The sequence below is a fragment of the Megalobrama amblycephala genome, linkage group LG21 (assembly GCF_018812025.1).
Source record: "Megalobrama amblycephala isolate DHTTF-2021 linkage group LG21, ASM1881202v1, whole genome shotgun sequence".
Taxonomy (NCBI): Eukaryota; Metazoa; Chordata; class Actinopteri; order Cypriniformes; family Xenocyprididae; genus Megalobrama; species Megalobrama amblycephala.
The window spans coordinates 27,702,718-27,716,400 of record NC_063064.1 but is presented as its reverse complement, the minus strand read 5'-3'; the positions used below and the strand labels follow the sequence as shown (position 1 = coordinate 27,716,400).

The 13,683-nt window shown below is 45.8% G+C and overlaps 1 protein-coding gene across 4 annotated transcripts in view; it reads right to left on the bottom strand.

Annotated features, from left to right (window-relative positions):
- Window positions 1-9,446: 9,446 nt before the first annotated feature.
- Window positions 9,447-13,683, bottom strand: part of LOC125256850 (inter-alpha-trypsin inhibitor heavy chain H3-like) — a 34,585-nt gene continuing 30,348 nt past the window's right edge. For all 4 annotated transcript variants that reach the window (XM_048173109.1, XM_048173107.1, XM_048173106.1 and 1 more), the window contains 4 exons: window positions 10,764-10,938; window positions 10,512-10,663; window positions 9,786-9,870; window positions 9,447-9,707 (listed from right to left, as the gene is read on the bottom strand). In XM_048173109.1, coding sequence (XP_048029066.1) covers window positions 9,593-9,707; window positions 9,786-9,870; window positions 10,512-10,663; window positions 10,764-10,938 — 527 coding nt within the window. In that variant the 3' untranslated portion in view covers window positions 9,447-9,592. The remainder of the gene's footprint in view (window positions 9,708-9,785; window positions 9,871-10,511; window positions 10,664-10,763; window positions 10,939-13,683) is intronic.

Genomic DNA, 13,683 nt, shown 5'->3' with positions numbered 1-13,683 from the left:
GATCGTATTTACGAGCAGAACCGACATGAACGCCACCACAACGTCGTAAATCCCAGTGGGAGCTCGTAATTTTCTTTAAACTCCGATCTGTACGAGTTGGGGGCGTGTCAGTCAGAAACATAGTGAAATACCACAATACTTAGGGTGAATTGCCCTAAAGTGGGACACTGCCTAATGTGGGACACCTAAGGTTTAGTGTTTGTAGGTCCCGCATAAATACATGAATGTCAGTGAAACTATAGGTTATCTGAAGCTGTGGTGCCATGTGATCAAAATCACATAGCCTCTCAAATGTCCGGTCATATATGAGACTGTAGCAATCATCAAAAAGCAAGGACCTTGTGTGAAAGCCACCCAAAGGTCAATGACATAGAGTTTTGACAAACATGACATTAAGGAGTATAAATTAATTTAAAACAAAAAAATCATCATATCTTTTGGCCTAATGTGCTTATGAAATGTATGTCCATCAAAAAATACTATAACATTGTATGTGTAAACTATATATTTTATATTTTTATCAAATTTCCTAGTGTCACACTTTAGGAAATGTGGTTTCAAAAAGTGGGACAGTATGATTGCCTTGTGATTTTTTAAACTTTTACTGTGTTTTAAAATTGGTAGTTGCTAACAAATTGCTAAAAGGGACTACTTCCTTTGGCGGGGACTTTAGACGTCATCATTGAAAATGGGACATTTGGACAGCATTTCTCATGAAAAATTGGATAAGTATTCATAACAGCACAGATCATAATCAGCGAGCATGTTTTTAAATGAAGTTGTTTTCTAAATAAAGTTTGAGGAAGCTTGGTGGTGACGACGTTGATCTGCGTCATGGTGTGCTATAGTCTGTTTATAGCCTACTGTTATCTTTTTATATCTGACGAGGGAACCCATGCGCCGCTAACTTCCGGGTTGGCCTACAAAAAGTGGTGCATGGGTTCCCTCGATTGAAAGCCTATGCATTTTTCCCATAGACTTTTGGAAAATCGCAGAAAATAATCTCTGTGTTTAACAAACGGTTATGACACTTACACGTTTTGTCTATCAAGATAATCTTTACAAGGTAACACAACATTTATAGATTTTGAATCTATTTTGGCGGCGGTGTGAACGCACTGTAACGCGCAATATGGCGGAATAAGTCCCGCCTTCTAAATAAGAGCCAATCGAATTAGAATTAGAAGTTCTATAGAAACAGTCAGACGCGCGCCTCAGAAACATGGCAGAAGAATGCGCATTTAGGTCTGCGCATATGCATAAGCTTAATCCAGCCTAAAAAAATACAGTTTTTTGTCAAGATTCGAGCATTTGGATAAAACATTTATAAGACAATTATATGATTGAACTGAAGCCAAAACGGACGCCGAATGGGCGCTGAGACGTTACGCAAAAACGTCAAAAAAAAAAAAAAAAAGTTTGGAGCCTGGACATGCACAGAAAGAATCGTCAGTGGAGCCCGGAGGCGGAGTCGCGGTATCAAATTTCCGCCCAGACGACTGCGTCATCATTGATGTATTTTAAATAGGCTATATAAATTATACACAATTTAAAATTCTACCTATAAAATAATGGGCTATTCTGTTTCTAGAGCAATAATATTTTTGAAATAGCAAATTCAGTAGATAAACTCAATATAATATGTTACTAGAAACAACTCTAAAATGAAACGGTCCTGCCATTTTAATAAAAGGGTGAAACTAATGTTACAGGAAATCGACTGCTGTAGACAGTGCTCTAGAATTAATTAGAGTAGGCTATCATTAGTTTTATCCTGCTAATTATTATTTTATACCCATAAAAATAATTAGTAACTGTAGTTATTAGTAATAAGCCCAGATATCCATCAGATCCTGTAGGTCAGTTAGTACAATTTACTGCAGAACTACTCATTTATCTGTGAAATAACACTGAAACTGAAAATTAGTAGTAAAGAGGAAGAGATTATTAGTTCACGCTTGATCCACGCTATGTCTGAGCTGAGCCTGAGGCACTATGGAAGAAATTGTTTTCCGTCACTGAACAATAAAAAAGGTAGGCTAACTGCAAATTTATCTCTCAATTCTGACACTATCCCCCTCAGAACTGCATGAAATAAAGTCGCAAATGTGTGCATAAAGTTATTGTGAGATATAAACTTGCAATTCTGAAAACAAAATCAGTCTTTTGCCCCTCAGAATTGGACATTATATCTCTAAATTCTGAGAAAAGTCGTGAGATTAAAAATTGCAATTATCTTTTAAAATTGTTTTCGACATAATTTAAAACTTGAGAAAGACTTTGTTTCATATTAAAGCAGAGTTTATTGTTATTATTGGGTGCGCTACAAATTTTAGTGAAGTTTTGTTCCCATTCAATCAGTCACGTTCGACGTTACGTCGATACTGACATAATGAGGTCTCGCTTGGGAGCCCAATCACCTCCAAAGGGTACAAAACAAGCCAATGGGAATTGGCCAGTCACTGCGAGGGCTAGTCCATGTTGGCGTTGAGATCGCGACTCTCCTTCTTTAACACCGAGGCTAGAATCCCCTCTGTTACTACCCCAGCACAGCCGCTGGTCCAGTTAGTACTCTGGGAGATCTGAGGATTGCAGTGGGAGCCACTTCGTTGGGTCCACCCCCACGAACCTCCCACTCCTCCGCAACGCCATGTGTTGTCGAGTTGCCGGCTGCTGCCGCGGGGCCCTCTACGGTGGTTTCCCGCGTCACTTTCGGCGCTCTGGAGGAGGACCAGATGTCGATTGCTGCATCAGGGAGTGGGCTGGATAACTCCAAGTTGACAGCCATGCTTGCCCGGTCCGCCGCGGGCATCGGTCTCGTGTGGAACCCTCCATCGTGTGCCGAGCGCTCGCGGTTGGATGATTGGTTTCTGGGGTCGGGGCGTGGCGCTCAGCCATGAGGAGGTGCATGAGGAGCTCCAGAAGACGTGGATGGCACCTCACACTGCCAGAAGCCGTTCTTCTGCCTCCTCCACTCTCACTACCCTCGATGGCGGGGCCGCCAAGGGGTACGTGGATATTCCTGGCGGACATTTTCGGGGGTTCCTGGCGGAACTGTCCGCGTCTCCCCTCCAAGGCAGGTAAGACCACGGCCGCTCTCGCTGCCAAGGCTTACTCCGCCGCTGGACAGGCGGCCTCTGCCCTGCACACCATGGCCATCTGCACGAGCTGCAAGAGGGTAGTTCTGAGCCAGGGCTTTTGCAAGAGCTGTGCACGGCGACTGACCTCGCCCTCCGGGCGATGAAAGTCACGGCGCGCGCCCTGGGTCAGACGATGTCCACCCTGGTGGTCCAGGAACGGCATCTTTGGTTGGACCTGGCTGAGATGAAGGACGCCGACAAAGTACACTTTCTCGACGCCCTCATCTCCCAGGCCGGCCTCTTCAGCGACACTGTCGAGGACTTTGCTCAGCAGTCCTCGGCAGTGCAAAAGCAGATGGAGGCCATAAAACACATCCTGCCCCGTGATGATGCCACCAATCCGCCACGGGCCACACCTCCGTCTGCTCCTCACCGAGGGCGTCCTCCTGCGGCTCAGGCTTCTGGGAGATTGGACTCGTCCCATCCTCCCCGAGCTTCCCACAGGAAGGCCACGCCCCCCGCCCAGACTGCCAAGCCTTCTTCTAAGAAGAAAAAGGGCAAGAAGCAGCCCTGAGACAGGAGACCCGGTGGTTTTGGAGACTGCTCTGCAGGAGACGGTGAACGCACCGCTCCTTCCCCCGGGAGAGGGCCCAGGGGAGAATCCTGTGTTTCCTTTTCTTTCTGTTCCGCCACTGGCCATGTACCCACATTTTCAACAAAAGAGAAATTTCCAAATCCTCTGGGTCATATAAGAAGGTCTGTGCTGAGGGCGAGCTCCGCTCCGCTCCATCTCTCTCAGCCACTCCTTCCTTGGCGCCCCGGGGACGCACTGCCTTCCCACGCCACCCTGCCCACTTTGAGCCACGTGAGTGGACCCCACTCACGGCCTCGACTTCGGGACACACTGCCTCCCGAGTTGGGCCACAGTGCTCCATGCTGCCCCCCTGTGGGTACTTCTGCTGCCTGGATGGTTCCACTCGTACGGTGCTTGGGGCCGAGGCTACGCCTTCCCAACCCATCCCGTTGGCTCATTCGGACAGTCAGACTCGGCAACGCGATTCAGTTTGCCAGGCGTCCCCCCAGGTTTAGCGGCGTTCTGTTCACTTCGGTGACAGGTCAAAACGCCCCTGTCCTGCGGTTCTTTTGGCGAAGGACGCAATAGACCCTGTCCCTCCAGCCGAGATGAAGTCTGAGTTTCACAGCCCTTACTTCATAGTACTCAAGAAAGGCGGGGGGTTACGATCAATCTACGATCTGTGTGTCTTGAATCGGACCCTTCACAAGCTCCCGTTCAAGATGCTCATACTGAAACGCATCCTCACGTGCGTTCGCGCCCAGGATTGGTTTGCAGTGATCGACCTGAAGGACGAAGTACTTTCATGTCTCGATCCTCCCTCAACACAGACCGTTTCTACGGTTTGCATTCGAGGGGCAAGCATATCAATACAAGGTCCTACCCTTCGGGCTGTCCCTGTCTCCTCGCGTCTTTACCCAAGTCGCCCACCTTGCCCCGATCAGGGAAGTGGGCATTCGCATTCTCAACTACCTCGACGACTGGCTCATTCTGGCCCAGTCGTGAGAGCAGTTGTGCGAACACAGGGACCTGGTGCTCAGTCACCTCAGCCAGTTGGGGCTTCGGGTCAGCTGGGAAAAGAGCAAGCTTTGCCCTGTGCAGAGCATCATTTTTCTCAGTGTGGAGTTGGACTCGGTCAACATGACAGCACGTCTCACCAACGAGCGTGCACAGTCAGTGCTGAACTGCATGAATTCGTTCTCGTGGAAAACACTGAAACAATTTCAGAGGCTGCTGGGGCATATGGCATCCGCAGCCGTGGTCACACCGCTCGGATTGCTTCATATGAGACCGCTTCAGCACTGGCTTCACGGCCGAGTCCCGAGGTGGGCATGGCACCGTGGCTCCCTCCGTGTGGTCAACACACCGAGTTGTCGCCGCACATTCAGCCCGTGGTCGGACCTTGCTTTTCTATGGGCCGGGGTGCCCCTAGTACAAGTGTCCAGGCATGTTATCACAACAGATGCCTCTACCACCGGCTGGGGTGCCATATGCAGTGGTCAGTTGGCATTGGGCTCCTGGACAGGACCCCATCGCCACTGGCACATCAACTGCCTCGAGTTGCTAGCAGTACTCCTTGCTCTGCGCCGGTTTCGACCGTTGCTGCAAGGCAAGCATGTGCTGGTCCGGACGGGCAACACATCAACGTTAGTGTACATCAACCACCAGGGTGGTCTACATTCCCGTCGCATGTCGCAACTCGCCCGCCATCTCCTCCTGTGGAGTCAGCGCCGACTCAGGTCGCTGCGCGCCTCCTACATCCCGGGCGAGCTCAATCGTGCGGCCGACATGCTCTCACAACAGCTCACACTCCCAGGGGAATGGAGACTCCACTCCCAGGCGGTCCAGCTGATCTGGAGCCGATTCGGGGAGGCACAGGTGGACTTGTTTGCCTCTCAGGAATCTGCCCACTGCCAGTTGTTTTATTCCCTGACTGAGGGGACTCTCGGCACGGATGCACTGGCACACAGCTGGCCCCGGGGCCTACGCAAGTATGCGTTTCCCCCAGTGAGCCTTCTCGCACAGACACTGTACAAGGTCAGGGAGGACGAGGAGCAGGTCTTGCTAGTTGCGCCATACTGGCCCAACTGGACCTGGTTCCCAGAACTCATGTTCCTCGTGACAGCCCATCCCTGGCGCATCCCCCTGAGGAAGGACCTCCTTTCTCAGGGGCAGGGCACCATATGGCACCCGCATCCCGACCTGTGGAACCTCCACGTGTGGTTCCTGGATGGGACGCAGCAGACTTAAGTGGCCTACCGTCCACGGTAGTTGACACCATCACTTCGGCTAGAGCCCCCTCTACAAGGCACGCTTATGCCATGAAGTGGAGTCTGTTCGCTGAGTGGTGTTCTTCTCACCGCGAAGACCCCCGAAAATGCCCGATCAGTGCCGTGCTTTCCTTCAAGAGGGTTTGGAGTGGAGGCTGTCCCCCTCAACCCTGAAGGTCTATGTGGCCGCCATCGCAGCACATCTCGATGTGGTCGATGGCAAGTCACTAGGAAAGCACGACCTGGTCATCAGGTTCCCTAGAGGCGCCAGGAGGTTAAATCCCCCTAGGCCTCGCCTCTTCCCTCTTGGGACCTCTCTGTTGCCCTCACGGGCCTGCGGGGAGCTCCCTTCGAGCCCCTTGAGTCAGCTGAGCTGAAACATCTGTCTCTGAAGACAGTGCTCCTGGCCGCGCTCGCCTCCTTCAAGAGGGTTGGGGACCTGCAGGCATTTTCAGTCAGCGATTTGTGCCTGGAATTCTGGCCGGATGGTATCCTGTTATTCATGTTATCCTGAGACCCCGGCCTGGATATGTGCCCAAAGTTCCCACCACTCCCTTCCGGGACCAGGTGGTGAACTTGCAAGCGCTGCCCCCGGAGGAGGTCCAGTACTCGTGTGTTTGCCCAATTGATATGCCCTTGTACTGGGCTAGATGCCCATATGCTGTGATTCCCCGCGGGGAATCCCATATGTGTTTGTCCACGGTATGGTTTCCCTGTTGGTAAACCCGTGTCTTTCCCTGGGCGGCTTCGCTCTGCCCTGTCTCTGACTGTTAGTGTGCTCCTCCCGGAAGGTAGGACCTACTTCAGAGATCTTCCATATGCGTTACTGTTCTCTGGCCAGTCCATATGTGTTTTCCACACATTACCTCCCTTCGGGCAGGGTGTGGTTCCCCTCCTCGGGGAACGCTTTCCTGGCGTTTTGGTCATAGCTGAAAAACGTTTGCCTGGAAAATCCAGCCTCACCACTGTACCAGCGGATGAGTCTGGTCGGCCATTGAATCAATTCGATTTCTAAGGCAGAGCAAATCCGAGCAAACAGGAAGAGGAGTAAACCAATCAGAGAAGGGCGGATATGACGTTAGCAAAGCGACAAGAGAGTCAACGGCGAAAAGTAAATAAACGGCCCCGGGCAAGCACAATAGTTTTTTGGCAAGCACGGAGAGTAGTTTAACATGGCTAGCGCTAGAGAAAGCGACGTTAATGACTTGTGTCGTTGTTGCAGTAAGAATTTGAGAATACGTGGTGTTATTACCAATTGTGTGTGTGTTTGTGTGTGTGCGTGTGACATCGTAACAGGCCATCAAGCTGTTCAATAAACTGTTTAAAGGGGTGGTTGCATGCGATTTAACTTTTTTAACTTTAGTTAGTGTGTAATGTTGCTGCTTGAGCACAAACAGTATCTGCAAAGTTACAGTGCTGAAAGTTCAATGCAAACGGAGATATTGTCTTTTAAAGTTATGGCAGTTTAATGCCTACAAAAAAGACCGGTTTGGACTACAACAAGCTTCTTCCCGGGTTGGTGACATCATAAACCCTTGCTATTAACATAAACATTGTCCCCAGGAACATGCAACAAAGTGGGCGAGGCCATGTGGTGCAGCATAATTGAAGTGGAAGAGCTGTTTACACCGAACGCGAGCAGGACGGGTGGTCACCCTACTTTAGACTTACGTTTACATTTTAATTATTTGAGTTTTCCATGGTTGTTGACATTTCTGTCTTAATAACTGAGGGGATTATGATCAGAGGAAGGCGTTTCCAGACGCTTCAGCGAATCACAATACACTGGGCCAGCTACCAACCTGCTAACCAATCGGAGCACACTGCGTATTTCGGAGGGAGTGGCTTCATAGAACCAGGAAGTCAAACGAGCCGTTCATATGACGGTGGAAACAGAGGTGTAGAATAAAGGTAAAATATATGAAAAATACAGCGTTTTAAAAAAAACGAAGCATTAAGACATGTTAAACTGTGCCCCCAAAACACAATCAAGCCTAGACAAAAACACTGAACCACCCCTTTAAAACATACAGTCACCCGATCAGTGCTGAGATTCTAGATGGCATAAACAAAGATGTAATGAATCTTGACAAACTGAGGACGGAATCGAAACTGTCTCGTGTCTCTCTCACGCTCATCTGCTCGTGCTGTGATCAGCAGCGGCGCGGGCGACACAACGAGCCTCTTTACAGATGTTAAACAAACCAAAGAAGTTCTTTAATGCTTTTGTGCTCGCTTGAATGAGATTCGCCATGTATTTTGAACACATTGAAGTGAGAATGGACGAGCACAAGCTTCATTAGAGACGCGAGCAGTCTCTGTTTCTCTCAAAACATCATCCAATATTTAAATGTACACTTCTAATGCATTATTGTGATCGAATATTGTCGATTCGCTGGAGTGTTTTTATTTAAAAAGGCTAAAAAGAAGCTGCTTTAAGAGACATGCCCTGCATCCCAATATGCATGCTATCCACCCTATCCGCCCTAAATAGTATTGAATATTACTAATGTCACATACTATTTAGGATGGATAGTATGCACATTGAGACGCAGGCATGCTCTGCTCTGCTCGAAATTGAAGGGACTTTCGCCGCACTAGAGTGACGCTGTTTGCGTCACTGAAATAAACAAATCTGATTCGTCGGTACGTTTCTTGCCTTGCCAGGAAAGAAAAACGTGGGAATTGAGTCCCAAAGCACTCTTCCCCGTGGGTAAGAAACAGCAGCTTTGATCTACTCCATTGTATCGCCCTGTCCTCTCCATCCCGCTGGTATGGAAGACATTCCTGGGCTTACTCTGGGCGCTGGAGGGTTACGAGTATGGGCCGCACTTGCATTGGGCACGCTGCGGCTTGCCAGCATCTGCCTCCCTAACACTCGTAACGTGGTTCAGTAGCTATGGCGCTTTCCACTGGACCCCATACGTCAGTATTGACGTAACGTTGAATGTGACTGACTGAATGGGAACGTCTGGGTTACTATTGTAACCCTCGTTCCCTGAAGGAGGGAACAGAGACGTTACGTCCCCCTGCAATAGCTCTGAGTCACCGCTGAGCGGCCAGATACCTAGTGAATCTGCGACGGGGCCCATCATAGGGTGGGGGCCCCCACGAACCGCGGGGGCTGCGGGGGTGTCCCGTACACCCATGGAGCAGACCTAATGCCTTTAGTTTTTGAACACACGGAAAACCTTCCCGTTGTCAAAATATATACATATAAGTTATCTGTATCTGATATAGGACACAAATACTGTCGCTAAATAAACTTTACAGATTTACCCATCTCACTCCGTCAACAGCTCGCCAATCTCTCTCCCTTCCATTTTGCAATCTCGCGTTCGTCGCTCCTCCCCCCATCCATTACGATTGTTTGCATGTGAACACACCAATAACCCAATGAAATATCTTATTGGCTAGCATTTTAAATACTTCAGGATACACTGTACATAATATACAAAGTCCAATGTATGTACACACAATATTGAAATAAAAAAATGAAAATAAAATAAAGGTGTACAAATATTCACAGGGTTACAATAAAATTTATAGATAGAACATAGACAGACAGTCTATTGTCAATGACTGAAAACATACTTAAAACAAACATCAGCAAGTGTTTTACACAGAAACATGCTCTATCCCAGTTTATAATTTGTCCACTTTGAACTCTACAGCTGAGTGACAGTGAAATCAGAAATGTCTCCCTGCATCACAGCCTGGAACGGGACAAGCCAACATCTGATAACTGGAGTTGAAGGAAGTGTGTAGTCTGTGACATCCTCCCTACAGATACATTCATAGATTAAAACAGATATATAATAAAAGAAAAATCAGCTGTGTTTATATCTTTTGATTACTTACCAGCTCACCTTCACTTCCTGGTCCATTATCTTTAGAGTTGGTGTTTGTGATCCTTGAATCTGCTCATATGAAGCCTCAGCTTTTCCTTCAACATTATTCAGTTATTTAGATTTTATCCCGTGATGGTTTAATAAAGCAAGTTAAAAATCAGAATTTACCATTTAATTGCTCACCCAGCTAACAGAAATATGTTCTCTGCTACGCTGCTGCTGCTGCAGAACAACTATGGACTTGCTACTGCTAACAGATACACAGACACAGTGCTGTGAGCATGTAAGATATGTTGCTGCTGCATAAATAGACATACATAAATCCAGTAGCAGATCTAGGTAGGTGGAGCTGGAGGAGGTGGAGGAGTTCAGAGGACCAGATTACAGTGAACACTGATTTAGACTATTTAAATGTTGAGCAAGCAATCTCGTTGGCTGCAGGATCAGCAGAGGCCAATCAGCTTGTGCTTGGTAATGATGTGATTGCTTGCAGATTGCACCCTCTAGAGTTTCTTGACTGAACTAGATATATAAATAACATTTTCATGCTAATGTCAGAACATATTAAAGACTAAATCATTTTAAACAAACATTCTGCTAATGTTACTGGGAGAACGTTTGTTCATATACAATTGAACACCTTGTAAAAACACTTAAAGCTCTGAGAGCATTCCCTGTTAGCTGGGACAGTTGTGTTAATACGTGATTAAATGTTTAATCAGTGAAGCACTCTTACCTAAAATACCCATCAAAATGACATCTTTTGGCTGTTGCCGAACAGCAGGCCACAGAAACACGTCACCATTTTTCTTGTGAAGAAGAATAACAATGCGCATGTTTCCCATTGTAACGTCCATTTCATTGCCATTTCGTAGAATCAGAGACACGCTGTTGAAACAGAGAAACGGATAAATGAATTCTAATTCACAGAATGTGGCTATAACATACACAAATGTAGTAAAACACATATAGTTTGAGCACTATATACCCCTCTGTACTGTGTTGAGTGGGTTCCTGGCCCCACAAAAACTCAACATCATTCTGGCCATCGTGGTAACTGATAGACCTTGTGTTTATTGTTAGGCGATGGTTTGTTTTGTAATGAAATGCAATTTGACTGAATCCCTTTCGTCTAGTCATGGATTCTCCATTCATAGAGAACTCTAAGACACACAGAAAGTCACATATAAGTGTACAAAACATTCATTTAAAAAAGACATTCAAAAGGATGGACATGTAGAGTAAAGGCCCTTTCACACCAAGAACGATAACTATAACGATAACTATAACGATAACTATATTTGCATCCACACCAACGAACGATAACGGTCTGTTTGTTCTGAGGTCATGCGCTGTGGTTTCAAATTGTGTACCTGTTTTTGCTGTTCTTGTTGCATTTACACAGCTTTAACCAGCAGATGTCCTCAGCATGCTATGTTTTGAATGAATAGCTAGTGTAATCGATCTAATCTAGTCTTTTTCGCTGCAACTTCAAAGTAAGCAAGACAATGTTGTCGAAACTAGGGTTAGATATTTAATTTTACACCGTTTGCTAATTTTGCACCGTTAGCATAATGATCACATCTTACCATTTATCCTGAGGGAATGTCCAATTCTTTTCTATACAGCGGGTAAAATAAGTATCACATCACCATTTTTCTCAGTAAATACATTTCTAAAGGTGCTATTGACATCAAATTTTCAAGAAATCAAACCATAGATGTCCATAAATTAAGTTATGTGTAATAATGTTAAATGACACAGGGAAAAAGTATTGAACACGCTTACTGAAATGAATTTAATACATTGTACAAAAGCCTTCGTTGGTAATGACAGCTTCAAGACACCTCCTGTATGGAGAAACTAGTTGCAGGCATTGCAGTGATTTTGGCCCATTCTTCTTCAAATCTTGAAGGTTCCCTGGGCCTCTTCTATGAACTCTGATCTTTAGTTCTTTCCATAGATTTTCAATTGGATTCAAGTCAGGTGGTTCTAGCAGCTTTATTTTCTTTCTCCGAGAGTTTCCTTGGCTGTGTGTTTGGGATCATTGTCTTGCTGAAATGTCCACCCTCGTTCATCTTCATAATCCTGGTAGATGGCAGCAGATTTTAATCAAGAATGTCTCTGTACATTTTTCCATTCATCCTTCAATACATGAAGTTTGCCAGTACTGTATGCTGAAAAACAGCCCCACCATGTACCATGATGTTCCCACCTCCAAACTTCACTGTTGGTACGGTGTTTTTGGGGTGATGTGCAGTGCCATTTCTCCTCCAAACATGGTGTGTATTATGGAATCCAAAGCGTTCAATTTTGGTCTCATCTGACCAGACTATTTTCTCCCAGTATTTCACAGGCTTGTCCAAATGTTGTGCAGCAAACTTTAAACGAGCTTCAACATGCTTTTTCTTCAGCAATGGAGTCTAGTGTGGCGAGCATGCATACAGGCCATGGCGGTTGAGTGCATTACTTATTATTTTCTTTGAAACAATTGTACCTGCTAATTCCAGGTCTTTCTGAAGCTGGTCCTTGGCTCTTAGACAACTCTTCAGATAATTATTTTCACTCCTCTGTCAGAAATCTTGCGAGGAGCACCTGGTCATGGCTGGTTTATGGTGAAATGATGTTCTTTCCACTTCCGGATTACGGCTCTAACACTGCTCACTGAAACATTCAGAAGTTTTGAAATCCTTCTGTAACCAATGCCATCAGTATTTTTTGCAACAATAAGGCTGCGAAGGTCTTGAGAGAGCTCTTTGCTTTTACCCATCATGAAATGTTTCTTGTGTGACACCTTGCTAATGACACAGCTTTTTACAGGTCATCAGTTGGGACTGAACAGCTAATATTAATTTGCACTGAGAAGGGGCATGATTGCTTTCTAATTACTGATTATCTTGGCTTTCCATGTCAGGACTCGGGATCTGTCCCTTGTCTCTTCTTGCATAACTTTTGTTTTTGTTTTTTTTCTGCACGTGGCGGTCGCTCTCAGCTGATCGCGTTCTGCAGTCTGTGTGGCCACTTGTGCTATATCGCAGCTGTTTGTTATTTTCTCTCTGATTTCTCGGCTGTTTTCTTTAATATAGCCGCTTCGAGGACTGATTATCTGGTTTTTGAAGATTGCCTGGACTGTGATTGAGTTGATTCTGGCCCTGAGCTTTGCGCTCATTGTCAGTTATTTGAGCTAAATTAATAAAGTTTATTGAGCACATCTCTGCTTTTGGGTCCTTTATCACCGGAAACCTGACATCCCATGCCTTTTTGGACCTTTCTTCATGTGTTCAATACTTTTCCCCTGTGTCATTTAACATTATTACACATAATTTAATTTATGGATATCTATGGTTTGGTTTCTTTGCATGTGTGGATTGCATTAAGGGTGCAAGCCCTTAAATTAGAATGGATTCTGATTGGCTGTCAGCCAATGTAATGACTTTTTTCTCGTAATTTAATGAGTTTATTCTCGAAATTTTATTTATGGATATCTATGGTTTGATTTCTTTGCATGTGTGGATTGCATGGGTGGCGTGTTCAATACTTATTTTACCTGCTGTATATCCATTTTTTTTAAAGTAGCCTTGAAAAGGGGGTTTGAATTGTCAAACAGCGGTGGCCGGTGGCTTTTTCTGGATCTCGACGTTTAATTCTCCACAATGTCATCTGCCATTTTAAATGTGCAAGCCCTTAAATTAGAATGGATTCTGATTGGCTGTCCGTGTTTTATCGTTCAACAGCTGGAAAAAAATCGTTCTGAAAGTAAACCCAATGATATAGTTTCTCTATATTGTTATCGTTATAGCTGTGCCGTCGACAGTGCTATACTTTTATATTTAGAATGATTTTTTAGAACTATATCTTTATCATTATCTTTACAAGTTATCATTCTTGGTGTGAACAGGCCTTAAATG